The sequence below is a fragment of the Alosa pseudoharengus genome, unplaced genomic scaffold, assembly GCF_046254945.1.
Source record: "Alosa pseudoharengus isolate Yale_2024_CS ecotype anadromous, Long Island Sound unplaced genomic scaffold, YU_APseudo_1.1 YU_APseudo_1.1_scf_20, whole genome shotgun sequence".
Classification (NCBI taxonomy): Eukaryota; Metazoa; Chordata; class Actinopteri; order Clupeiformes; family Clupeidae; genus Alosa; species Alosa pseudoharengus.
The window spans coordinates 14451003-14478828 of record NW_027468664.1 but is presented as its reverse complement, the minus strand read 5'-3'; the positions used below and the strand labels follow the sequence as shown (position 1 = coordinate 14478828).

The 27826-nt window shown below is 40.2% G+C and overlaps 1 protein-coding gene and 1 long non-coding RNA gene across 2 annotated transcripts in view; both read right to left on the bottom strand.

Moving 5' to 3' along the window:
• The window catches only part of LOC143136127 (uncharacterized), a 263743-nt gene that overhangs the window by 40312 nt on the left and 195605 nt on the right, over positions 1-27826 (bottom strand). The window lies entirely within an intron of this gene.
• Positions 846-27826, bottom strand: kitlgb (kit ligand b). The gene is made up of 8 exons (XM_076296631.1): positions 27192-27826; positions 26840-26947; positions 26365-26421; positions 16850-17008; positions 16549-16717; positions 15018-15118; positions 9148-9296; positions 846-1998 (listed from the first exon to the last, which is right to left on the bottom strand). Exons 1-8 carry the CDS (start codon positions 27204-27206, stop codon positions 1944-1946), a joined length of 813 nt encoding a protein of 270 aa, XP_076152746.1. The 5' UTR covers positions 27207-27826; the 3' UTR covers positions 846-1943.

Sequence of the window (27826 nt, the reverse complement as noted above, 5' to 3'; positions counted from 1 at the left end):
GAAACTAGGATGTTGTTTGAACGAAAGTTGAGTTATACCATGGTTTAGCAATGACAAAAGTAACTTTTCAAGAAATGCACCCCTGGCTTAAATGCGGGCCAACATCAAGGTTTGTGCAACTGTGTTCCTTGTTCAACCAACTGTGTTCCTTGTTCAACCAACCTTATCTTTTCAAGTCACAGAGATACACATACATTCATCTCATCACGGTCGGATTACTATGTAACAGCCTTTCTATACCTGCATGAGCCAAAAACGTTGGCAGTCACATGTGAAGTCAACTGCCTGCCTTCTGATGAAAACAAAGGTATGTGAGCACATTGCTCCTGTTTTAAAGGAACACGCCACCGTTTTATGAAATTGGGTTATTCACTGTCTCCCCTAGAGTTAAATAAGTGAGCAACACTTGCATTATCCGTGCATGCATTATCTTAGTCCGTCATCGCCCAGACATTCAGGTTGGCTGAGTCAGAGGTTTCCTTTCCTCTCAAAACACACTTTGATTGGACAGGCTTTCCTGATTTTGTTTGAGTCAAATTCTTGAGTTTTAGTTTCCTTCCTTTTTCTTTGTTTACTTTGAAAAGGTTGAAACAGTTTTTAAATTGTTGTAAACTGTGTAAATGGAGTTTGAAAAGTGCTATACAGTAAATGCAAATAAAGCTTGTTGTTATTATTATTCCAATTATGAGACTTTGTCACAACACCCACACCTTTCTAAAGTTAAAGATCTGCAACTGATCAAATCAGTCACACAAAAAAGACAACACACTCAGTCTGAATGAGTGCTTTTTGACTGCCTGCACACCCCCCCCCACCCCCCTGCACACACATACACACACCTGGTAATAATTGATGACAAGATGCTGGTGCTCAGTCTGAAACACTATATAATTCATTCCAACGATGCTCTCTCACTCTCTCTAACACACACGCGCACATATACACACACACCAAGTGAGTTAAAGCAGCACTATGCAAGTTTTGATATTTACACATTTTTGTCTGTCCTCACTTCACACTCAGCATACAAATGAAGGATTTGAGGAATGAATTTCAAAATGAATCCAAAACTATTTGCCTGATAAAAGGATTTCTCAAATGGCAAATTGTTGCAAAGTGGTGTTGTAATACACCACTTCTGGGGGTTAGATATGCTCCCCATATCTAAAATGTGTTGAAAAACATCAATGGGCCATATTCGTGATTGCATCCTCCCTAAACAGTTTTGGACAAGCGGACACTGTTCTGGCCCGTTACAGATCATTCTGGGGGATTTCTCTCTCTTTCTCTTTTTTTTCTGTGTCTCTCGATGAAACAGAACAGGATCGTGGTGGACATGCAGGACAGAAGCTGTTTACAAAAAGCCTTTTTATGAGAGAGAGCCTGCAAGGAACGGCCAGACGATGGCTACTGTTTCAGCAGAGGTCGCCGCAGGCAACTGAACAGATGCTTCCTTCCCACGAAACACGGTTACACACACACACACACACACACACACACACACACACAAACACACACACACACACACAAAAGTGCATAGATGCACAGGCGGACATACAGTACTGTATACACATGCAGACATCCAACATACATCAGAAACACCCACTTCCAGAGTGGGTGAAAAAAAGTCTCCATCCTGTTCTTCCAAAGGGCCGCGTGTTGAGTAACAAGTTGCAAGGAAGTCTGCAGAAAACAGACAGGCAGGAGCATGTTTCTGTGCGGGGAGTACTGAGCGTTCTGTCATCTCTCCATGGCCAGCATGGCCGTCTCTTATCACCACATCCTTCCACACATGCCCCATAATGTCTTTGAGGTAACTCTGGAGTACATTCCTCACCCCCCCCCCCCTTCACCCACACCCTCCCCTTCCACACACACACTTTCTCCCAGCATAGTTGTCTTCCCCAGCCACGTTTCGCAAGTTTCTGCTGAAATGCTCAAGTTCACATCTCCGGATCCTTCACGACCTCCATCATCACCATAACGGTATCCGTGCTCCTGAAGCAAAGGGACCAGAGTTAGCATGTAAGCAGACAGGTCAGCTCTATAATAATAATACATTCATCAGTATTCATTTATACCCACTGCTACAGAAAGGAGAGGTGTGCATGGATAAGCAAATATCCACATATCCATTTGCAGAAGATCTATTCAAATGCCATCATCTGAATTTGGTCATTCTTAAGCTCAGGATTATGGGAGGGTATGAGAAAACATAGAACATTTTCACATCTGCTAAACACCAATAATGACAATGATACTTTTGTTTATGCATATTTATAATAGTTTAGTCTTATCTAAGTTTAGGTATTGTTATTCTATCTCTTGTAGAGTAATACGGCACTAGACACACTAACGTTTTTTTTTACATTTGCCATTTACTGTAGCCTTCTGTCCAGCCCAGCAAGAAGCCACATAAATGTTTATTCTTACGTACATATGGTCAGGGATGGGCAGTATTTCTGATACATTTATTTAAAATATGTAAAATATTATTTTGTAATTTGTATTTAAATGGGATGATGGAAATGCCCTCACATTTTGTATCAAAATATTTTTAAAATACTGCAAAATACTTTCTGAGATTAGCGTGATGACATCATACACATACACTCATCTTGAAATCTTAAATATCAAAGTTATCTTTCTTTAACACTGATGTTGCCGTACTAAGTACATCTAAATGCCTTCTCTCAGTACATGCCACTTGTATAACACAATGATGTTGAAATTACATGAATATTTCATGAAAACAACGTAACTTAAAGCAGCACTAAAGAACTTTTGCTCTCCGGGTTTATTTTGCAATAAAGTATGAAAATAACCAAATTCCTGTTGCATAGCAGCTCTTTTCCATTTCGATTTCGGAGGGGCAGTGTTCCTACACGAACACAGAAAGTTGGTCGGTAATCACCTATACAGGGCTGCTCGGACAATGGCAGAAGTGCCGTTCATCATGTTATGAGGTTATGTGCCATCAAAATGATTTTAGAAACGTTATATGCTAAGGTAAAAAAAAAACTCTTAAGGGGGCCTTTAAACAATTTTATTGGAATTACTTGATCAAATTCACAGCATGAACCAGTTTTGTAAACAGAAAGAGAAATGAAACACAGTAGTTGCATGTGAGTGTTGAGTAACTCAGGGTATATACAGAAATTCTTAAGTTGAATTTAATACCTTTTAATACCTTCTTTAATACCTTCACAAAATTTTTTAATACCAACACGACTTGCAACTAGTGGCAACCTTTCGAAATTCAGTGTTGGGGGTAACTAATTATAAAGTAACGGATTACTGTAATTTTGTTACTTAACTTTCTGAGTAAGAAAGTGTAGCAATGCTTACAATTAAAATCAAGTATCTATTATTACAGTTCCTGGATACTTTGTTCCTTTTTGCTTCAATAAAAACACTGACCTATACACAATTATTTGTTATTTAATCCTAACCCAAGATAAAAAGTTATTTCATTGTGTAGGAAGAGCACACACCACTTCTCCAGCACTACACTCTATCTCAATCAAGACAAAATGACAAATGAAAATCAGAAAAGATTTACTGGACTTTCTTCCAAATAGGCCCACGACCATACGCAGTACACACACACACACACACACACACACACACACACCCTTGCTGTCTCGTATACTTTGCCAGTCAAGGTATCACATTCAAAAATAGGTGGTCACATTTTACAAAAATACTAATTATTGATTGGGTGCTGCTGGAGAATGTGGGCCCATGTGATAAAAAATCTTTTGGGCCTGCATGCTCCCCATGACGAACATTTTTAAAAATAACCCCTTAAATGATGACTTCTGGGGACTTTTGTGGAAACTAATTGATACATTGACTTAAAATATATTATGATATATTGATAGCATATTACAATACTACGACGGAGTATTAGGGCCACACATGAAGGAAAAAATATTTTTGCCATGACGAGATTAAACTCGCCATGTCGACATTAAACTCAACATTTCGAGAATAAAGTTGAAATGTAATGTCGACTTTAATCTCAATGTATCGACTTTAAAGTCGACGTGTCGACATTAAACTCAACATTTTGAGAATAAAGTTTGGAGAGAGAACGACCGCTCGGGACGATTGAAAGGGAGGACGAATTAAACATTCCAGTTTTCTTCGACTGCAACAATGATTAGACATTAGACAGGCCTATATCATGTGAACAAAACATAAAACATTAACCTCCGTTGCTCAGCCAAATACTTTCCTGTAGGTCCTTATCACGGAGTTACAGGCGATAAATGCGATGGTCAAAAGTAGCCTAAACGTCATTAGCGGTTTATTTATTTATTGTAGGCCTATTATTAAAGAGTGTTTTTCATCTAAAGGTTCAACTTCATGCTTATGCACTAGACTAGGCATACTAGGCGCTCTCCCCAATCCTAGAATTTCACATTGCTTGTTTGTAATGGATGCAAAACAGCCTATTGCTGAATGTCTAGGGACGAATAAGCTGTCCTCCTCCCGACCACCCCATGTATATGCACACATAGTGCATAAATAAAGTATACATGCACACATATTCCCTCACGGGATCAAAATAGTATATATGCTTAGGCTATACTTGTGTTTATAGCCTCCTATGTTTATTGCAGGTGAGACATGGAAAAGCAGTGAGTGACGGCCTGGTTCATGAAGGGCAGTTATTTGAATGTGCGGTGGCCTTACCCACGTAAAACAGTGTGAAATAGCATTTTGTATAGAAACATTATATCATTGGATACATGTATTATTCTAGCTATATAGCCTAAACGGCATAGTGCATTGTATTTCCAACCGCAAGATACAGCACTTCACGATGACGGCAATGAGTAGTTAACAGACAAGACGCAATCTATCTAAATATCTGCAATCTATCTGAAATAACACCTATTTGATTTGAAGCCTATTATTCATGTAACATATTAAGCGCTTTCAGACATACGTGTAAGACCGGAGGTTCTGCCAATGTTAAACGGTGGGGCTGTATATCTGAACGACATAACCGGTCATATGGAAGTCCGAATTCACCCGGTGTTTATACTACCCCCGACCTAGTATTTCCTCCGGACATTATGTAAATGTGCTGTGTCTGAACGAGGCGTAGAACATGCGGTTAAAATTCACACTTAGTGAGAGGGCGTGTTGGTGACGTTTCTTTCGTGCGTCCATGTGGTTAAATCTGACTTAAATGCCAGTGTTATGATGGAGTGGCATAGTGTTGTCCAGAAAATCTCCGACATGGAAAGATGCAGACATCACGGAGCTACTGTCCATGAGGGCATACAACATTTTGATAAAACACATGAAGGGAATGGCACGTTGTAGCCTACAACTGCATGGCAAGGCCAAACGAATTCAAAAGACTGAATCATCATAAGCAGAAGGCGCTGAAAAGGCAGTAGCCTACAGCGACGTCGTTGACGACAATAACAGGAGTATTTAATAAATTGTTAGCCAACACGGTTTTCTGTTCATTGATAGCCTTAGGCAGAATTAGGCTACAGAAAAGAATACAGGATTTTTTTCTCTCCCGGCAGTAAAGACAGTAGATTCGTGTTTAAAATTAAATGAAAACTAAAGGTAGGCTATAGGCTAATTATGCATATGACCATCCAGAGGAGGCTGGTGATCTGTCAAGAATGATGAAGATCGTAAGATACAGATGGTTTTATTGTTGCTGTCATTATTACCACAAACACGAATTGACAACGAAACCATGGCGATTGTGGGTTATATCTTGCCTGTTTATTATGCCATGCACAGCCCTGTCAGAACTCCGTGTAGCATGCATAGCATACTGGCAGTTTTCATAGACCATCACCAACTAGTTCGCACTTTGGATATATCGTTGGATTGTGAAAAGCCCAATTTCGAATAACTACAGTACAACAGATGAGGTAGGATGCATCTTTTGCAATTAGAATTTCGTGTTGGTGAGACCTATCAGTAGACATGTCATCTCGAGTTCCACGACAGCTTAGCTAGTGCCACCGAAATATGACACTGAAATCCTCTCACTATTGGAGTCGCTCAGATAGAAACAGCTGTAACGTGGTTAGGACACTTTTGCTGTGGAGTGGAGACGCCATAAGTTAGGTGTGGTTTTGACAATCAGAAAAGCAATATACTGAAATAGTTTAATGATGTAAAGTCAAGTGCTGGTCTGGTGTGTGTGCACGCAGTTTTTATTGATGAGTCGGAGTGGCAAGGGCATTATAAAACTTCTCGCTCTTAGGCCTACTCATACACCGCGTTGAAATGGCGTAGCTGTCTAAATTCAAATCATATCATGCTAGGGGAGAAATCGTGGGACATCCATTATTTTGTTATTCAGCACCCATGGTCTAAAATATGTTCCCGCGCGCCTGCATTACGTTGAAAACAGATAAATGTGTTTACTCGAAGCACACATACAAATACTGTATTTAGTATACAGTATTAGCCTACGCACAATATATTTCTCTTCTTTAGCCTATAATACATAGGCTACACTTTGTAAATAAAAAGCAGCTGTGACAGGCAGCGGCCGCATATATTCTGCGTCATATATCTCGCATCTTGTGAACTCTAAGCACCCACCCCTCACTCGACAACCACACGGAGATTCTGTAATGTGCATGTATGTCGTTCACACATACGTCCGTATAAGGTCAGTATTAGGTCCGCAGGTTAGCATCATATCTGAATCATCCGAAGGGTAGGACCTCCGTTTGACAAACCTCCGCATGTACTCCGGAGGTTATATCTGAAAGCGCTTATTGTGTGTTAGTGTAGGCTAGCTTAAACTGTGTATGCTATGTTTAAACTGTATTGCGAGTTTAATGTCAGCATGTCGAGATTAAAGTAGATATGATATTTCAACTTTATTCTCGAAATGTCGAGTTTAATGTTGACATGGCGACTTTAAAGTCAACATGTCGAGTTTAATCTCGCCATGGCAAAAATATTTTTTTCTTCATGTGTGGCCCTAATACTCCGTCGTACAATACAGCCTATAAAAACCTACACAGGTTTTTATATTCAACACATTTTTAGCAAGTCTATTGGGACTTTGATCTCATCACATACTACATCAAGGGAGCAAGCTTTGAATAATGTAAAGTTCACACCTGTTAAACTAACCTTAACATGACATTTACTGAGGGTAGAAAATGCTAAATCTTATAGGCTAAACCTTATCTTCTAGCCTAAACAAAGCAACACTGTCAGGCCTATGTTTTACCTCTATTCTGTAGTCAAGGCAGGGGTAGCTCATTGCAAATAACCCCTTATAACATGTACATCTGTTTACATGTTATATTCTTGCTTTTTCCCCTTTCATTTAATTATATATTTGTTTGAATGAAAAGGCCTTCTGCCTTCATGGGGACTTTTAATTTGAAAACGGGTTATTGTGATACTGTATGTAGGCCTAGTTTAGGCTATGTCTGCTGCTCTTACAGCCTGTGTCATTGAAAACGCGATGGCGCAAATTATTACTTTTTTGGATGACAATGACAACTGGTAGCGTAGACATACTGATAGCTTTGATTAAGCCTCAATGACACATATTTATGTGGAGACAGTAGCCCTATGTGGCCGATGAGCCACTGAGTCAGGCAGTCGACTCTTCCACCTCTGACTACTCTGCACATTGTTGTTTGCTGGCTAGTAGACTATGTGACCTGACGGCATTTTTTTACAGACGTGGCAATAAGCCTCTTGGCTGTTGCCAACTAGCCTAAGCCAGTCTTTGAATCTCGAGTCCTCTAACCAAATGTCTGAAAAACGACATTTTCCCATGACTTCGTCTAGTAGCGAACTTTTGGCAACACGTTTGGCAGCAAGCCAGCCGTATATCCAGTTTGAGGGGGCGCGGCGCGAACGCACACTGACATATCGCTCAGGTCCTACTCGCACATATAATATGATATAAATGCGAAATTTAGGAGATAGGGGCCTGGGCCTGCACTTAACACAAATGGAAAACCTCATAGTTAGTGGTTCGAAAATTTAATACCTCATCAGATGATGTTTATTACTTTTTAATACTTTTAAATGGCCTTAAATTTGGCTAATTTCATTTACTACCTTTTAATACCTTTTACAACCCCACGGACACCCTGTAACTGAAAATAGTACAAATGCTATGTGGTTTAAATCAGACCTGGCCACTGATCATTCTCATCATTCATTTGAATTAGTCATTGAGTTATTGTTGCTGATGCAAAGTAGACTATCTATTACCGAATATCAAGAAAGTCAATTAGGATATCATTATGAGTCATTAAGGGAAAGTTATTTGAACGTGAGTTACTTTAGAACAAACCTTTATCTGGGTGACCATAATGTTATATTGGGATGTCAGTAACAGGGGGTTCAGCATGTTTGATTATGGAATGCCTTGTCAGGTAGAGACATTGTGTACTGAATCAACTCACCCAGTGTACTGTAAAATTTCATAGTCCGTTGAAAATAAGTATTTAAGTATTTTCAAAATATAAAATACAGTATTTTTTTTATTTTATTTTGATACATTTATAAGTCAGGTATTTAGTATTTTATTTCCAAATACATTTTGATGTATTTTTGCCTATCCCTGCATATGGTATGCTCATGAAAGGTATAGGCAGCTGTACAGTTTTAAAATGAATGTGTTAAAGCAACACCAAATAACTTTTCCTCTGTTACAAGCACCATTTGTTTATCCAGCACCGGCTTTGCAAATAACAATGTCCACAGACAAGGTAGAACATGTTGCATGATTTTATGAAAGTATAATGTATTGCGACATCAGATGCAAGTAAAATTTTAGTTTCTTATGTCTCATTCCATCGAACTACAGATCCGCTACCCGATCCGGCAAACTTACATAGTGCGGTTATAGCCGAAGCGAATGCAGAAAGTGCCGTTCACCATGTTATGAGTTGATGAACCACTGAAACGATTTTGGAAACATTATTTTAAGGTACAAAAAACTCTTTGGTGTTGCTTTAAAAAGAATGTTTCACACACACACAAAAGAGTGTGTGTGTGAAAGCCTCTGGCAACTGACCCCCATAACTTGGATGTTGCTCTATGAGGGGCAAGGGAAGGAACCGATAATTTATAGTATGTTCAGAATGCTCAGCTGCTGATAAATTTTAAGTGTACCTCTCTGGACTCATCACTGAGTGTTCCTGTAGGCTCTCTCGCGCAGCTCCATACTGAGACTCAGGGCCTGACGGCACAGCTGTACTCTGGGGTCTTGTAGATTCATCTCTGCTGGAGTCATTGGAACAGACTCCTCTCCTCTGTGCTACCTAGATGACAGAGACAAATTCCTGGTATGAACAATACAAATAGTTGAAAAATCAAGCTTTCACATTTCCAGCCAATAATGGACAGGGATTCCGAGGCCATCACACACACCCGCATGAGACCAACTCCAGCTGAAAAAACAGAAGACAGAATCCATTTTGTCTAACATTACCCAGACCTCTGCAGCTTTAATTTCAGCCCCTGCCCTCTCATTTCAAAGGTCATTAGAACTTCCAACACTTTCCATCACTTGACAAATATAACACTTCTTTTTCTTTACAGTATATATAATGCATGCATGCATAATCAGTCCTGAATTCTTATCCCCATTTTATATTTTTTATTCATTTTAACAGTACCTTAACGGAGTAATTTCTTTTAATTAAGTATGTATTGTTTTCAATTGTGTGTTGTGTGATGTCGGATTGTCCTGCTCTGCCTTAGCAAAGCCCATGGTCTATTAGCTATATAACTGCATAAGCTAGACAAACTGTCAGTTAAGCTTCATTGGACTTATTTAAATGGCAAGCAAAATGCAAAGTCTATAGTGTAACTGAAGCTCGTGGGTCAGCTCAATGCTTTTACACAACATCAAATGCACGACAAGGTCACTCACTGACTGACTGACTGACTGTTCTTTATCCATACGGTCTTATCCAGCCTTTGGGCCCTGTCATGAGTCTAAATCGCATCGTCACTAGTCAAAAGCTTATTCAAATTTAGTAGGATGTCCAGTCCACATTGGGAGTGTTTTCATTATCAAACGTCGAGCGCAAGGCACAACAAGGTGTTCCTAGGTTTCTTAATCAGTCATGGGTGTGTTTGGGGCGTAACATCATTTAAATCAATGAGAATGACATGTCATTCACTGTAACGGCGCAAAGCGCGACGTCAAAAAATGCATCAGTATGTTGACAGTCAACGGTGCATTTGAAGGAGTCTGCTTGCGAGACTGTATGGAACAGTCATTCCACTAAACCATGCTTTACTAAAACCTAGCATAGGCTTTATGCATTTGCACGCGTCTATTATTTGAACTCATTGGCAAAGTGAAACTAACTTCACCATGGTGTCAGTCAACGACAAGGCAGTTATACGCAGTAATTTACTTTCACTATTGACTGACAATGGATTTCCATCGAAAACATAGGCTGGAAAAAGCAACACTTACCCTAACAACGTTTATACTGCAGAGGAGTTGCTTATATCTCGTGATAGTGCGTCTTCAGCTGTGCTCTCGCCTAATCACTTTTAACCGTCATTACCAATTTGCAAATGCATTGTGAGATGTATTTCGAGATGTATAGAATCTTTATTCTAATTATGTTTCCCATTGTAGCCTAATCGTGTAATTTCTAATGTTTTGCATGGATGTGCGCTGGTGCGTGTTCATGGAGGATAGAAGGATGGTGCGTTGTGCACCCGCCAATATGACTGTTGACAATGCGCTCTTAAAATAACATATAAACTACTCGCCAGAGACTTCTGACCAGGTTTCTCTTGGTCAGTGGCGTAATGCGTTTTAGGTGGTGTACAATAGCGATTTTTAGACAATGCGCTAGGCCACTCCCTAGGTTGTTAATTACCACACCCCTGGGCACATTGTTTAAAAAATAGACATGCAAAATAAGAAAATAAACTTTGCGGCGGGTTGAAAACGAGTTTATGCCATGCCCCAGGGTGCAAAATAGGGGCCTTTATCTCCACTGTGAGTTATGTTGACAGGTCCGAGCACGCTGAGGAATAATCCATCTACAGATATTCATTTACAGCAAACACATTTTTTCCAGGTTTTTCCAGCAGTACCAAGTGGAGAAATACCCAAAATAAATCTTGGTGTGACATGACACCCTGTATGGCCTGGAGGTGTAACGGCAAAGTCCTCGGCAAGCAGGGGCGTCAGACTGGGGGTAAAACCAGTACTGATTAGGACCCCAAGGGGAGGGAGGGCCCTTGAAAAGTCTGGAATATATTTTATTATATTTATTATGGGGCCCTTCAGGACTGATTATGCATAGGGCCCAGGATCTTGTGCTACGCCCCTGTCGGCAAGCATCACAGTATTGCACCAAATCTCATTACAAAGCAAACCCTTTCGATAAGTGTTCAATGTGTCAACAAGAAATTGTAAGACAATGGGAATGTTTATCTTTCTTTAGGTTGATACAGCAGTCAGTTTTTATTGCAGTAAAGTACAGTAATGAAGCGTGACATACTCAGGATTCAGCAGAGTTGGGAGTAAGTCACACATGTGCAAGTCACAAGCAAATCTAAAGTCCATTTTTGACAATCAAGCAAGTCAAGTCAAGTCATAGCTTGGCTAAAGCAAGTCACAAGTTAAGTCATAGAAATTTGTGATGATTTACCTACGTTTTCATTTTTAAATACAGGGCAGTTCCAGCGTTATGGATGTGACAATTGGACTCATATTGGTAAACAAAATGCCAAAATTAGTATCAGTGAATCAATTTGCATAACTTTTAATGCAACCTCTGTCCTCTGAATACTGAGAAATCCTCAAATTTCATATAATCAATTTCATCCTAAGAACACAAGGCATTTTATCAGCGTTATGGATGTGACATGAAATGGACACACTTTTGTGAGAGATTACAGGTTTTCTACAAACTCTGTGAATTTTAAAGGAAACTGCCGAAACTATGATATATGTACCATGAAGGAAACTTGAATGAACACAAAAAGTGTGTTTTTGAAACTATGCGTCATTTTCGTAATGCATTATGTAGGAAAAACTGGTGTTATGGATGTGACGGTTTCACGTTATGGATGTGACGTGTCTGAACCAGTCCTCGACAAACTACATAAAACACATAATTAAGTAGTGAATTTTGATATGAAACAATTGAAATGGTAATCATGAAAAACTAGCGATGAAATTATTGCTTCCTCAGTGCCCACTAAGATCCACAGGAAGAATCAGGACAACAAGTCATTTAAAATATAAAAAATAAATTTATTTTTTTCTTTTACCGTCATCAATTTTGGTCAGTGATTCCTGGGTTACTGAAACACCAGGGAACATGAAACTTGGTGGCCACTCCCCTAAATAACTAGCCCTACCTGAACCGTTGCACCCAAGATAACGAAATATTTATGGTATGTTAGTCTCAAGAGCCCGCATGAACCTAACCCATACCCACTCATTTGTGATTTGCACACATAAAGTACATGCACGCGCACGTGCACACACGCACATGCACACACACACACACGCACGCACGCACAGTCGCACACATACAGACAGGCAAGCACACACACACATAAACACATACAGACAGGCAAGCACACACACACACACACACATGCACAAACATCCACCCACATGAATGCAGACACATAAACACACACACACACAGGCACGCATACGCATGTGGGCATGCAAACACATACGCACACACACACACACACATAAACACACAAACACAGGCACGCATACGCACATGCACACACACAGACACACACACAGACACACACACACACACACTCTTATAAACAAAAGCAAACTCACATATGCACACACTCATTTACATGCACATGAGTTGCAGGAGTAGGAGATGGACACAAATTGACAAGCGTGATTTATTTTTGCGAAGAGAATATGCAGGACTGAGAGGCGGTCATATTGTGTACCGCTATGCGGTACATCTAGTTTATTGCTGGCCCTTACTCATGTTACCCTGTGGGTATTAGCTACAGAGGACCTGACACTTCAAATGCTGTCATATCGCGTCACATTTAAAATTAAACTGTGTTAAGCAGACGTGAACGGCAGGCTGAACAGATCTGCAACAGAAGGAGGTTGCTATGTTAACTCCAGCTGCAAAGTCAGCCATCTTCACCAGCTAACACGATAATCCAGTAACTGTACAACATTAGTATGACAGTTACAGGAAGATAATCGCTCAGATTTTCGTTATTAGGCCACTTGAAAATAGGCTATGGCTAGGCTAATCACTGGAGGTATTTTAATATTATGTTTGTTTTGCTAATGGTTAGGCAAGGCCTCCCTGTGGTTTTGATCAACCTAATAATCTTTGAAATGTCAGTTGTAAACACTAAGTTGAAATGCGTTAAACCTGACATGCCACCAGAACAGACGTTTTATCGGCTTTGAGGTATAATAAAAGTCCCCAGTCTTGTAAATTCACATTATGTAACATCCATAATGTCACATCCATAACGCACCATTAAAGGTTTTAAAAGTAAGAAAGGGGCACAATTTGGTCATCACACTTTACATTGATATAAATCAGCTTTGCACAGACACTATGGACATTGTCGCATCAACACTGTATGTGTAGCATAAACTTTTCCTATAAAACGTTATGGATGTGACATGGCCATGGAACTTGCTGACTTAAAAACAAAAGCCTTACAAATGTAAGGAGTTGTGCTCTTAAAGGCAAGCTGAGCATAGACATTGCTCTACCATTCCCTTGTCAATCTGGAATTTGTCAAATGACACAATTTGTTTGAACATTGGGTCCATTTATCCACTTTTGAAATATGTATAATATTACCATGTAAAAAAAGTTGTTTCTGTATGGTTGCACACCATATTTATGATGTAAAAAAGTGTCATTCTCCATCAAATTCAATCAGATCAGTTACAAATAATAAAATATAGACCTAAATGAAGATTTTAACAACAGTTCTATTTGCGTATGCACAACTTTTTTTTTCCATGGTAAGGATGACCTTTGCATGGAATTGCCCTACAGTAGTTATGAGTTTCATTTGCAACAAAAGATTGATGTTTTTGCTACTTCTTACTCAAAAGGCATTGCATTTAAGCCACAAACTTCTGAACGATTCAAGTTGCACCTGTCATCTCCAGGGACTTCAACTTCAAGTTGCACCTGTCAGCTCAAATGATGTCGAAAAAATAAACTAATCAATCAATCAGATGAGGCTACAGTCCATGTCACTACCAAACTTTGGCAAGCGCGACAGCGCAACCCTCGTGCTGCATAAGCTATGGGAAGAGGTTTTGGGATCCTCAATGCCTATTATACATAACCCCAACATGTGTAGTAGGCTAAAACGTGTCTATGCTGATTGCAGTTTACTACGGAGCCTGGGAGGTGTCATTACAATATATTTTTGTATATCGAGAGAATCTGTGTTCATTTTAGTAAATTGTGGTCTCATTTGTCTAGATTGTGTGCACAATTTAGTATATTTGAGTTTGGTTCCAAAACGCTACATCCTCCATTTCAATGAATTTTCATAAATCATTTTTTTACATTTTGTTTTCCAGGTAATTTCAGTGCAATTGTAATTGGGTTGTTGTCATTAGATTTATCTTTACTCAATCAAAACAGCAAAACTAAAATTGTATTAATATTACCTGAAATACACAATTAAATAACATGACTTAATGTTTAAAAAGAATGGAGATATAGCGTTTTGGAACCAAACTCTTCATTTAGTGTCCACTACATAGTGGTCTGGTTTTACTAAATTGTGCACTCATTTTACAAAAATCAAGTACAACCCACAGGGACCCAGGTTTGAGTCTGGCCTGAGGACATTTAGAACTCACTCCCCATCTCTCTCCCTCACTCATTCTTCTCTTCACTGTTCTGTCAAAGGAAGGCTAAAAAGCTCCAAAAATCAAACTAAACCCCCCCCCCACCCCCCCTAAACTTTAGACCCAAATTGTTTGTTAAGCAGTTCAGGAGTCAGGGAGACAGACTTACCATCCATGTGCCCAGAGATAATATGCATAAGACAGGGACAAGTAGCACGATTGGAAGGCTTGTTTTTAGTCTCTCTCCAATGAGACGCTGACTCTCCCGACCTGTGGGAACAGATTAATCCATCATTTTTAAAATGTCATTTGTTTAATTCTCTCTTTCTCTATTGTAGACTACTCTCTCCTCGCTTCTCGCTTGATCTCTCTTTCTCTCTCTCTGTTTGTCTGTTTGTCGGTGTGGTGGTGTGCCTGATAGAGAAAGAGAGAGAGACAGAAAGATACAGACAGAGATTGTGTGCCTGTAAGCATGCACAAGTGTAAGTGTGTGTAGTATGTGTATATGCATGTGTGTATATGAGCATGTGTGTGGGAGGCCGTACTGAGGCATTTTTGGAAGGAAGGGAGGGAACGGGGTGGCATGTACAGTATGTGCAGTATCTGTGTGTGTGTGTGTGTGTGCTTGTGTGTATGGGGGGGGGGGGGTCCAGCTTCAGTTTCTGTCTTATCACCACAACTGTACCTGTCACAGCTTATTACTCCCTAGCTCTACCATATCAGTCGAATAAAATATCATCCTATTAATCATCCTATTAATGTTTCATTTATCAATCACATTCAGTATATTTCTCCTCAAATTCCTGGAATACTTGGAGACTAGGCTGGGTGAACCCAGCCTAATCTGACGGCGATTTCTTTTTCGCCCTGCAGCTCAGGCTGGAAACCTGTGCATCTTTTTCTGCTGCTTTCGTTACAATTTTGCCGGGGCCAATCACAAGCTGGCTTATCAAGCTGGCACGCTATTGGCTATTAATCCCTACTGAGTTTTTGCATCGCTCTGCAAACATTACCCAATTCTTTGGTCAGATTGGTGAATGACTAAACAATTGCGTAGAGAGTCATTTGAACTATGCCCGTTGATCACACCTCTTGTGCAGTAGAAAATACTGCAATGTTAAATCTGAAAAGATTGAGCTTGGTCTGGTGAAAGCCAGATTACTTGGAGACAGAAATTAGATGATATGTATGTGTGACAAATAAAGAGCGTGAGAGACAAAGACAGGACGAGAAGAAATGCAAGAGAGAGACAGCGATACAAAGAGAGAGAGACAGAGAGATTGTTTGTGTGTGTAACCTGCGTTGTGTTGAACCTGCGCGATTCAGCCCTGCACACGCCCGGACTCGAACCCGCGAACAGCAGCACCTCGGATCGGGAGGCGAGCGTGCTAACAATTGAGCCAATAGCCCAGGCTACTGGCTCGCATGCCAGCAGCACTCTTGAGGCGTCGGGGAGTGAGGTTTACCAACGTTCCACAAGCACAGCTAAGCTAGCTGGCATCCGTTACATGCGCACGCGTGGGTTTGTCTACTTTTGCATGCGTGAGTGTGTGTGTGTGTGTGTGTGCGTGCGTGCATATGTAGATGTGTGTGTGTGTGAGTGTGTGTATGTGTCTGTGTGTGCGCCTGTGGACGTGTGTGTGTGTGTGTGTGTGTGTGTGTGTGTGTGTGTGCGCGTGTATGTGTGCATGTGCTTGTACCTGGTGTGGCAGAGGGAGGCAAAGTGGATGGGCAGGGAGGTGGGGCACACTCCAATATCCCAGAAACATTGGCAGCTGTGCTGAAAACCTCTTTTACATGATCAAAATAGCGATCAGTTGGCCAGTGGGCTGTCCTGAAATGGCACTCGTATGCTTGCATTGCCAGGTCCTTAGGACAGAACAGGACAATGAAATAAATAAAAAAAAGCTTACAGTATACAGCCTTAAGTAGCAAATTAAGTAGTACATTACTACTCCCCAATAAATAAATTAACTTAAATGCAAAAGTTATGAAAGTCACCAGTTCCTCGTTGCCAAGCATGAAGCGAAGACCCTGGAGCATAGTGATGAAAATGGTAATGTTCTCCCGGTTGATTGACAGGTTACTAAACTTGTGAGCAAGGTGCTTCAGGCTTTGCTCCACAGGATAAAGATTTAACTGCAACCAGCACTTTCCTGTCTGGGTGAGAAAGCATGCATAGGGAAGACATCAGCATATATTGTGTTAGACTGATGTGTAGCAGACAGATACACAGAAATAGACAAACAGACAGATAGAAAGATGCATCTTATTAAGGATTTTTTCAGATTTCATCAGTGTAGACATAATGCCTAATATAACTAAATATGTCATAAAACAGAAATTCAGGATTTATTTACTGACGGATAGGTCAGAGTAATTTCACCCTAGGGTCCTTTGCGCCATGACCTCGTACCAAACATCCCCCCAGAAGATGTTTTCCCTTGGTTGAACATTGGTCGAGTTAGCGCCATCAGCCGAATGTGTTAGTGCAGGCGCTAATAAAACCAGCGGTGTATCTCGTAAATTACCCCACTAATAATGCCTGGAATGGCACCAAACTTCCACAGTAGTACAAATAGGGTCTGTACTCATAAAACGACGCATTAAAAAGTTTGTAAACACCAGAAGTTTATTTAAATAACACTTGCCTGATGGTTTCTCTGCTGCTACTGCTGCGTCAACGTCACATGCGTGTGTGTGTATGTGTGTTTACGTGTGTACGTGTGAGTGACGTCGACGCAGCAGTAGTGGTTTTAGAGTGATATTCTATAGAGACAGAAAATGTCACAGAAAGATAATGGGAACGAGATGAAGAAATAGTCCAAGTTTGGGCTCAATCCTGGGGCCCTATGGTTAGTTTATCTACTTCTTATTAGAATTTATCCACCTGTCAAAAGAGTTTATTCACCAATTGCAACTTTTAACATTCAAAAATCAAACTGTTACACAATATGTACACTCATCAACACTCTAGGAACCATTTAAAGGAATCAAATCAGAGAATCATCAGTGTGCTCTTTCAGGCTGTACAAGCGGTGTGCAAACTTTTCATTATCTTTCCACCAAAAGAAATGCACGAGATGGCTGCTGTTCATTTTGAATCAAATTCCGACTACATTCAGATAGGCCATACTCATGAAACATTGGTACAGATCAGAGTTTCCGCTTGAAAAAAATAGTGCCGTCATAGTGACTGGCAGAGGTTTCATTATCCAGACAATTTGTTGGCTAACAAAATGCACCTTTCAGTCATTTTTATGCACAAATTGGTGTTTCATTTTAAATCCAAACCACTTCCACAACTCATATTAGGAAAAGTATAATGGACAGACAATTTGACTGCATCAGGCCATTTTGTAATATCTTGCAATGTGAAAAAAGTTTAGTGAACACATAATGTTAACAGACATAGTGGGTGTTGTAAGTAAAGGTAAAAATTCCGTCCAACAGAAATTTGACATTAGTCTTAGAAAGAGCTCAACAGACTGACTCCATTTGGCAGAGGGTATACCTTTGCTATACTTCATACTAAAGCAACAACCTCCCAACAACATGCCCAGAATAAAACACTAGGCTGGCAGAGAGGGCGGGGGGGGGGGGTCTCCGACCTTTTTGTGAATGAGGGCTTCCCGAAGGACCCAAAATCATATGGAGAGCTACTCTTTTGAAACAAACAGAGCCTCACTCCTTTTTGCGAGGGTAATCCTCCAAAATAATAGATTTTTACATTTAAGTTATTTTTACATTTAAATCAATATTATGTAGGCCTGTGAAACTTTATAAACGTAGCACAAAAAGTAAGGAAATTTGTGTTTGGTAGATTATTTCTCTGTGGTAACAATGTTTTTGGCAATACATCTTATACTGTTGGAAAGCCTGTTTAGTACCCTTTCAAATGGTGCCCCATTTGGAAATATTAGCACTTGTGGGATGAGCAGCAGCTCATGCAGTATGTGGGTTGTGCCCATGAAAAAATTGCCAAATCTTCTCTGCCAAGAGGTGATTGTCTGACAGGCAGAAATGCTTAGCTTATTACTAACAAAATGTGGCCAGTGTTCATTGCTTACTTAGTCCCCTTGAGACAGTATTACAAACTGGGTGGAGCATTACTTCATCCTTGGCAATCTTTCCTCCAGAACATTTGGCATCAAAGTCAAAGTCAAAGTCTGCTTTATTGTCAATTTCTTCACATGCCAAGACATACAAAGAGATCGAAATTACGTTTCTCACTATCCCACAGTGGAGACAAGACATATTCTACCAATTTAAGTCAGAGACTTTCTAATGTGGAGACACAGCACTCAAAAAATACTCCATAGAAATGCATGGGGTTAGTTTGTCACGCCAATGTGGCCGTTGTCTACACATATCCCACCCCTTCCTCGGCATGTGAATACGTTGAGCCAATCATATGGTGTGTTGTGAAGACATCGTGCCAATCATGTGTTGTGATCTCGCCGCTGGAGCAAGATTGGTGTCGTGAAGCCTTGCGCACGCGCAGTTCGACCCAAAGACTGTGCCTGATGAGTGCCCATAAAACATTGGTATATGGCCGCCGAGTGGAGGGACTTGCCTAAAAGGACTTTGTTTAAGTCCACAGACAAACATTAGATTCAAGTAAACAATAAAAAGTAAATAAGAAGGCACATACAATGAAGAAATAAGAGCAGCAAAATTGGGTTGAAATTGTGCAATTGTGCATAGACAGTCAATATAATAGTGCAAAGTCAGGCCAATAAATGGCTGAGGTAGTTCTGTTTGACCTAAGTAAGCAAGTGGCATAGTGGTGCAAGTTATGTAAGAGCAGAAGTGTGTTGTGTTTTCACGACAACAGGACAACAGCAACAAGTTGCAAAGTGTGCAAGTGTACAAGTGGAGTAGTGCAAGTGGAGTAGTGCAAGGCAGCCATTGTGGGTCCAAAGTTCAGGATGTTATGTAGCTGAGGGTGGAGGGGGGAGAGAGTTCAGCATCCTAACAGCCTGGTGTATGAAGCTGTTGGTGAGTCTGGTGGTGCGACAGTAAAAGGAATGAAATGCCCGCACTCTGCTAAAACTCCCATATATTTATTGTGTTGCAACGTTTCGACCCGGCTGGGTCTTTCTCAGGCAAAAAAAAAAAAAAATTCCTTTGCAGTTCTAGTTCCATTTGCCCTGCACCTCACCGGTGGGGATGTGCACACTTCCATTACTACTCTATGCTGGCGACAGAGCCAGACAACAGTCCTTGGAGGAGCACAGCGGCCGAGCAGCGGCCGGCCAAGTATGCAGAGGGATGGGCAGTATTTATAATACATGTATTTAAAATATGTATTACAAATTCAAAATAGTGTTTTGCAATTTGTAATTTATTGCGTTGAGGAAAATGGCGTATTTATTAAAAATACTTTATAGGTGTGTATTTTTGCAGTTTAAAAATACTGCCAAATAATTTTGGCAAAACCAATACTTCATAAACTAATCATAAAGGTGCAAAACAATGAACCTCTGACTGGTCCTGACTTCACCGAATTTGCCCAGACTTGTGATCAGAATATTGAGATTCACAAAACGATCCAGTGCAGGATGAGTGGATGAGGGTGGCTTAGCCTTGAGGTACCAAGACACATTTTTCAGGGGGTACTGAGAAAGCTGCAAGGGCTGACATACGCATGGTTGGCACAGAGGCACAATGCCTGCAAGACAGTGAGGGATAGACTGCAGTCTACTGAAAGGAACAGAGAGAAGCAGTAGAGCTACAGTATGAGAGGTGTATTAACCCAAAAAGATCTAAAGTCTGTTGGCCTCCTAGTAACATTCACCAATGGTTTTGGTGAGATAACACATCTGTCAGATATGGTACAGTCTCCACAACTCTGTTTGGGCATGACTCTTAAACTTGTTGAATCTCTTCTTGACATTTTTAATGAGATAATACAGCTTAAGACACCTGAATCCTGAGCATGTTACAGTACAGAGGCTTTATTACTGTGCTTTACTGGATTAAACACTGACTGATAAAACGTTCCCTTTTTTCCCTACACCATCTTGTTTAGACTTTGAACACTTAAAGAAAGGGTGTGCTCTTTAATAATATTTGGTACAATACTGTGTGCCATGCACTTTGGCTTTCTGTGTGGAAATTATTTTATCTACACCTCCAAATGAGACAAGATGTCCGGTAACACAAAGACAAGTCATTTTGGATATTCCTCTACTTGGTGTACTCCCTTTCCATGTATTCTTGCTCTTCCTTCTCCTCGTCCAAAATCAATGTCTACTACAACAACTACGACTCCGCTACACTACCCCTTGTCCAGACTTTTTATCTCTCTCTTTCTGCTCCTTTGTGCTGTTCTGTTCCATCAACATCAATCCAGAAAGTCCCCTTTTTCCTGTGTTTGTCCAACATGCTGAAATAACTTTATGCGCACTATAACGAAGGAATAAGCTGTGTGTGGTTGGTCTATGGCGTCATGGGCGGGCCTTAAGGGGCCAGGCCCGTCCAAACAGGCCAATTGCGCTTTGAGTGCAACACGAGCCCTCCCGGACACAGAGTGTGACGTCATTCATTCTATAATTGCAAGGCTCCAAACTCAACACATTACACTGGATTCCACCCTCACTAATTTGTACCAGTTTGTTGATTGCCCAACTAGTAATAACAGGACAATAGACCTCATGTATGCAAACATGAGGGATGCATACAAAGCAACCCCCCTACCCCCACTAGGAAAGTCAGACCACAACCTCATTCATCTTCAGCCATTGTACAAGCCAAAAGTACAGAGGCTACTGGTTGCCACACGGACTTTCAGAAAGTGGACACCAGAAGCAGCGTAATAATCAAGGAACATCATGGGCGCACAATGGTATCATGCAGCACCTGAAAATAGTTCCCATAGGCTTCCAGCAACAATACAAGGTTGAGCTGCAGCAGCCGAATTGGTTAGTGACTGGATTATTATGCCTGAATGAAAGTATAGTTCCCTGTCAAATCAGCCTAGAAAATCGCCACGTTTCATTTTCCGTTGTTCCGTTATTACACTTTCTAACTTGAGTGGAGATAAGTTTTAAATAGAAAAATTACCGGAAATCTTAGTCACTTTTAAACGTGATGCTAGCAAGCGAGATGCTAATGGTCTAATCTAATTCAATGATCTATGCTAGGCTGGAGCTAAAAGTGGTATCGCCAGACTCAGAGAACGGATGAACTGGAGAAAGGTAAAAATCCATTGTTTAACTCAAGGGGAGGTGGAAAATGAGTGTAATTCCCTAAATGGTGGAATATCCCTTTAAACCTTTTGAATCTTGAATCTGCCTTTGGGTAACACCATAACCACAAGGGATAGTGTGCATCTCTTTTGTAAAACAAGTAAAGCTCACAGCACGTACAAAATGTACAAAGCTGAAAAGTTATCCAAATCATCGCTCGTGGTGGTACGAACTTGCTGCCAGCTAAATTGTTTGTCAATTATTTTGGTATGTGACATAATACAGCTCTGGAAAAAAATAAGAGACCACTGCACATTTTTCTGATGTCATATACGGTTGCTGAGTGACATTCAAATGAGTTGACAGTCATATTCAAATTTGGAATGTCTCTTAATTTTGGATATGACAGTCAACTCATTCTGTGAGCTCTGCATTATGTTAGTGAGCTAAACTTAATCTCGAGAGTGGTGAATAGAATGAGTGATTGAAGAAATTTGGGGGTAATTCAGTAAGTACAGTATTAAGGATAGAGTAAAGAGGGGCTAGGGCCAAAAACTGTTGAACTATCTAAAATAAAGATATATTGATAATAATTGGAGGCCTCTGTGTGGTCCTCACCAACAATATGTTAAATTAAAGCTGTATATTGCTCCTTTATAATATGCAGCACATTGGCAACTGCCATCAGCCAATTGTGTATTTGTGATGTACTTCTATTAACGAGACGGCTGCAAACGTTCAAAGGCATGTTTCATATAACGTGTGTTCTCGAGCTTGCACAGTACACATTAACTCAAAACTACGGTAAGCCAATCAGATCAAACGAATGTGTCAATACAACAACATCACTGTGGTGTATCTTGCTTCCCCCATAGTCTAAGCGAATTAGCCTGTAAAAGGGTCAAAGGTGGCAGTAAATAGAGCGAAAGCATATTTGGTATCATTTGAATTGTTTTTTATGTAGATGTAGAATTTCAGGTGCCTCCAACACCAATCCTCACTGAAACAGATTAGAGCTTCGAATAGACCATGGTACAATGAATACTGCCCAAAATCTTATGCTAGCACATCTGGATATTTGCCAATATCTCCCATGCCGGTGGAAAGATCCATATCAAACCTGGTATACTTACTCACTGTAAGGGCTCAATGAACTGACTGGGTACTCAAGGTCTTGGGGTGAAAGGTCAAGGTCGCATCGGGTCCACAGTTATTCATTACACTCTGGATGAACTAATAGGTACTCAAGGTAAAAGGTTAAGGTCTAATTATGTCCCTCAACGTGTTAAGTTCAAATTCATTAGTGAATAACCTTATCTTACTAAAGTGCAATGTTGATGTTTGAGGTTTTTACTGATGTAATAGATGCTGACTGTAATTGACACATTATAACTCCTACAAATGACCTACAAACTTGGGACTTACAGAAGTTACATTTTTTATTTCAAAAGCATTTTTCCATGAGCCAGCAGAGAAGTCGGTACCACGGAGGGCACCAAACCAATCTGTTTTATTTTGTTTGTCTATACCTCCACATGACAACAATGTGTGATGGACTTTCCAAACTCACAGTTGAAGTCAAACTTTGAATTCAAATGGTTTATGAGTTGAAAAAGCATCGTTTTATCACGTAAGGGCCCTGTTCATGTTTAATGACATTTTGAGTCTGTTAAGAGGCAGCTGCAGCTACTCCAGTTCGGTAGCACAAATTAGCACAAACACGGAAAACACGTTTCCCTATCGTCAGTACTCGGCGACGTCTAGCGATCAAGATCCATGTATCGGCCGGATTTCTACTTTAAGGAACTTATCCATTGAAATAAATGTCATTTTATGGATTTAGGTGAAAAAAATGTACACCTAATATATTTTGGTCTGTACCATGCTTCCTGCCTGCTTCAACCATATATTTTCTGAAAGTTTATACCCTTAGGATATGATCTACCATGACATGAGACATGTCCCACCCTCCTCGTTAGTATGCTGCATGTGTTGGGTTTTGGTAAATAGAGTATATGGTTGATACCTTTTTGGGGTGTAGTTTAGGCCACCTAAACCATATATTTTCTGAAAGCATATACCCGTGATCTAATGTAGGTTTTTACATCTCTCACCCTCCCCTTTACTTAGTTGCTCGTTCAAGAGTAAATCGGGTATATGGCTGATACTTTTGGATCTGTGCCATTAAGGGAAAACTGGTTCAACCGAAACTGGGTCAACCATATGTTTCCTGAAAACAAATAACCTCAACATTAGATCTAAGGTTCTGACTTGTCCACCCTCCTCTTTACTTTGCTGTCCATGCATAAAACATTGGGTATTAGTAAATCAAGTGTATGACAGATATATTTTTGGCTGTGCCATGAAGGGAAAACTAATTAAACCACCTAAACCATATATTGTCTAAACGCATATACCCTCAAAATGTGAACTAATATGGGTTTTAGTGTGGGCATTTCCCACACTCCTCATGACTTTGCAGCCCATGCATGATACATTAGATATAGGTAAATGGCTAATAACTTTTGGGCCGTGTCATTTAGAGTTAGAGAATTTGTTTTCATTTCCCCTGGTTTAAAAGAGGGCATTGGAGTAAAAGACTAAACCTATTGACCAATTGTTATACAGAAAATAAAGCTTGTTTTAATAATTTTCTTGCCTTGAGAAATATGTTTTTTTAATGCAAACATTGTGTAATCACTAATGACACAAATTACGTAATATGTCATTTGTTTTGCCTGCTATACTGTAGGCTCATATAACTTTGGATAAATTTGACCTTTACCTTTGACCCTTTAGTATGTAATCAGTGTATGTAGGATTTATTAACTGTATTGGTTTCATAAAGATCCTTCAATCTAGTTGGGAGATATCACGGCAACACTTTATTTGAAGTATGACCTCATGTGACCTTGACCTTTGACGTCAAGACCTTAATTACCTAATCAGTTCATCAAGCCCTTGTAATGAGTAAGTACAGTACGCCAAGTTTGATCAAGATCCTCTAACCAGCTTGGGAGATATTGCCTAATATTATGATGTTCTAGCATAGAATTTTGGTCCAATATCCATTGTATTATGGTACAAAAAACCCCTCTATTTTTCTGGTAAGGATTGGTGTTGGAGGCACCTGAAATTCTTAATCTACATAAAATGACAGTTCAAATGATACCAAATATGCTTTCGCTCTATTTATTGCCACCTTCAAACCTAATTCACTCAGACTACTTGTGTACATTTTAAACAGGCTTGGATGTTGATTGCCCTCTGTGGCAGCACATATGTCATATTCATATGACACAATTGCGACTAGGCACAAGACAAATGTGCCTTGTAGCTGAATCTCACATCAGAAAGTGATACGAAATAGGCTTGGCTGTTGATTGGTCACTGTGGGGAATCCCCTACCTACCTACCTACCAGTTGTTAAGTCTGATGTCAAATGTTGTTTCCTGGTCCTCCAGCTCTTTCGTTCAAAAAGTTTGCTAGCGCAGCCAGTCTGTTTTCACAACCTGTGAACCTTTTCACCATCAATGCTGTTTTAGCAGGGGTAGAAAAAGGCTCTTAACTCTAAAAGAGTAATGCAGCCATATGATACAATCATGGGTAACATCCAAGCCTTAGGAATTTATTAGGTTGAGGCAGAGGTGAGTACAGTTGTAGTAGAGTGGCATTTTTGTTGTAGGCTACTCTGTACAATGAAAAATAAAACCTCTTTCTTTTACTGTAGAAAAATGAGCCGCTCTGGGTCCAGTTGGACCCGGAAACAAAATCATCGGTACATTATTGCATCCCGACTTAACAAACGGATAGCACAAGGAATAGGCCTATAACACCTTTTCTGTGTATGTCTGAAATAAGGAAAAGGACAACTAGCCTATTTGAAGAACAACAAACTGGCTAGCACATGTATATGTATATAGATACCCAACACATTAAACAGGACTTTTGTGAAACTGAAAATGTCAACTGTACCAGAATTAGTGAATGCATGTCAGACAATCAGTAACATTAAAAGTGAAATAAAAAAGCAACATATTTCTGAACTCTTCTCACTGACATAGTTTTCAACTACATAGTAGTCATACAACAGTCTAACAGAAAAGCTGAATCCAGAAATCCAGTTCTGGCTTTTGGTTTCGGTGTGCCTGTGCCACCCTTCAATTTCCAGTGGTCCCTATCTGGCCACACATTTCTGGGAGGCGCCACTGTCTCTGAATGGAGGTCGGCAGTCCACCCAGGGTAATCTGATTGTTAAAAATCCCAGTCTTAGTCTGGTCTTGATCACACTAATCTGAGATGCAGGGCATATGCAAGACTTACCACTGCTTTAGGAGCGTGATTAAGTGGGATTCTGTAGTCCTGGGGAATGTTTCCTTTCTTTACAGACAAAAACAGAAAGGGAGGGAGGAAATCTCATTTAGAGAGCCATGAAAGACAAAATCCTTACAATCCTTCAAAATATACTTATAATAATCTGAATTACGCTTCAAACTGAGCTATGAAACCCATATTGTTTATTAAGAGGCCCTTAATTTGGAATCAGACTGCCTTAAGTATTGCTACATTTTGTAGGCCTTTGTTTTAGCCAACTTTCCATTTATCCCTAAACCCAGACACAAATCTACTTAATTTATTTCGACTTAAAGCGGCCGACAAAAAACGAATTGTTTCTGTTTCATAATGGAGTCAACTAGTTTTAAATACAGTTATCATTGTTTCATGAATGGGACGTGGTTTCCCTGAGTTTGACTGTTTTCTGAACCAGCAAGGGCAATAGTGGAGGTAGAACACTCACCAGAACGTCCAGTGTGCCCACATCGTCCGTGAGTGGAGTTCTGCCTTTTTCGCCACCTGTCACCAAAGTCGACAGCAGTAGTGCGAAGGTGCAAACGCTCTGTCCAATCTAAAAACACCCAGTAAGTAGTTTAAAATAATAAGAGACACAAAAGGAATCGCTATGGTTTCATATAGGCAATGTCTCTCCTTAGCGCATTTAGGCTCTCTCTACACTGAGTTTAGTCAGTTGTATAAAATAGGCAGGTGCAAGTGCAGCATACATTAAATCTTTTTTTTTTAAAGAGCCAGGCAAACATTTATCGGAAAGCATGCTTTTGAATGTAGACTATGTTTATATGTATGTTACTTACGTTTGTCTTCTTCATGGATGATAAGGTATAAAACGATCAAAATAAACGTCGTTGTCTTTTCCTCCTGTTCAACACGTGTTGGTTATTCCACTTGTTCATGTCCACTAGATAGTTGTTACCGCTTATCAAACAGAAGCCCTTCCTCTTTACCAGTTGCCGAATTAGTGTGCAATTGAAATCTGTCAAGTTTCCCCTAGACAGCTCTGAGCGCACTGATGTCGTGGTGGGGACGCGGAGGCGGCAGACGCACGTTGACGCTGTTCTGGGAGTCAGCGTTGACAGGGTTAGCGAGTACGGGAAGGCTAGCAGAGTACGGGAAGTTCATGTCGGTTCCCTATAAAGCAAACACGTCAAATCCCCCTCCCAATAACCTTACCGTAGGCCTACATCCAAGCATGGTACTATTAACAGAGCCATAACAAACCAAATGGCACACATTGCGTAATTGGTTTATCTGGCTAAGAAGGCTACCTATTTGTTATCAACAAAGACTGCGCTGTAAGCTTAACCAACAGTCGCTTACAGTGTGTAGCTCATGTTATAAAAGACGCTGATATGGTAAAATAGTGAAATGCACTTCATTGCATTATTCTGTCTGAAGCCCTGTACACATCGTCAGCGGGACAATGAGTTAA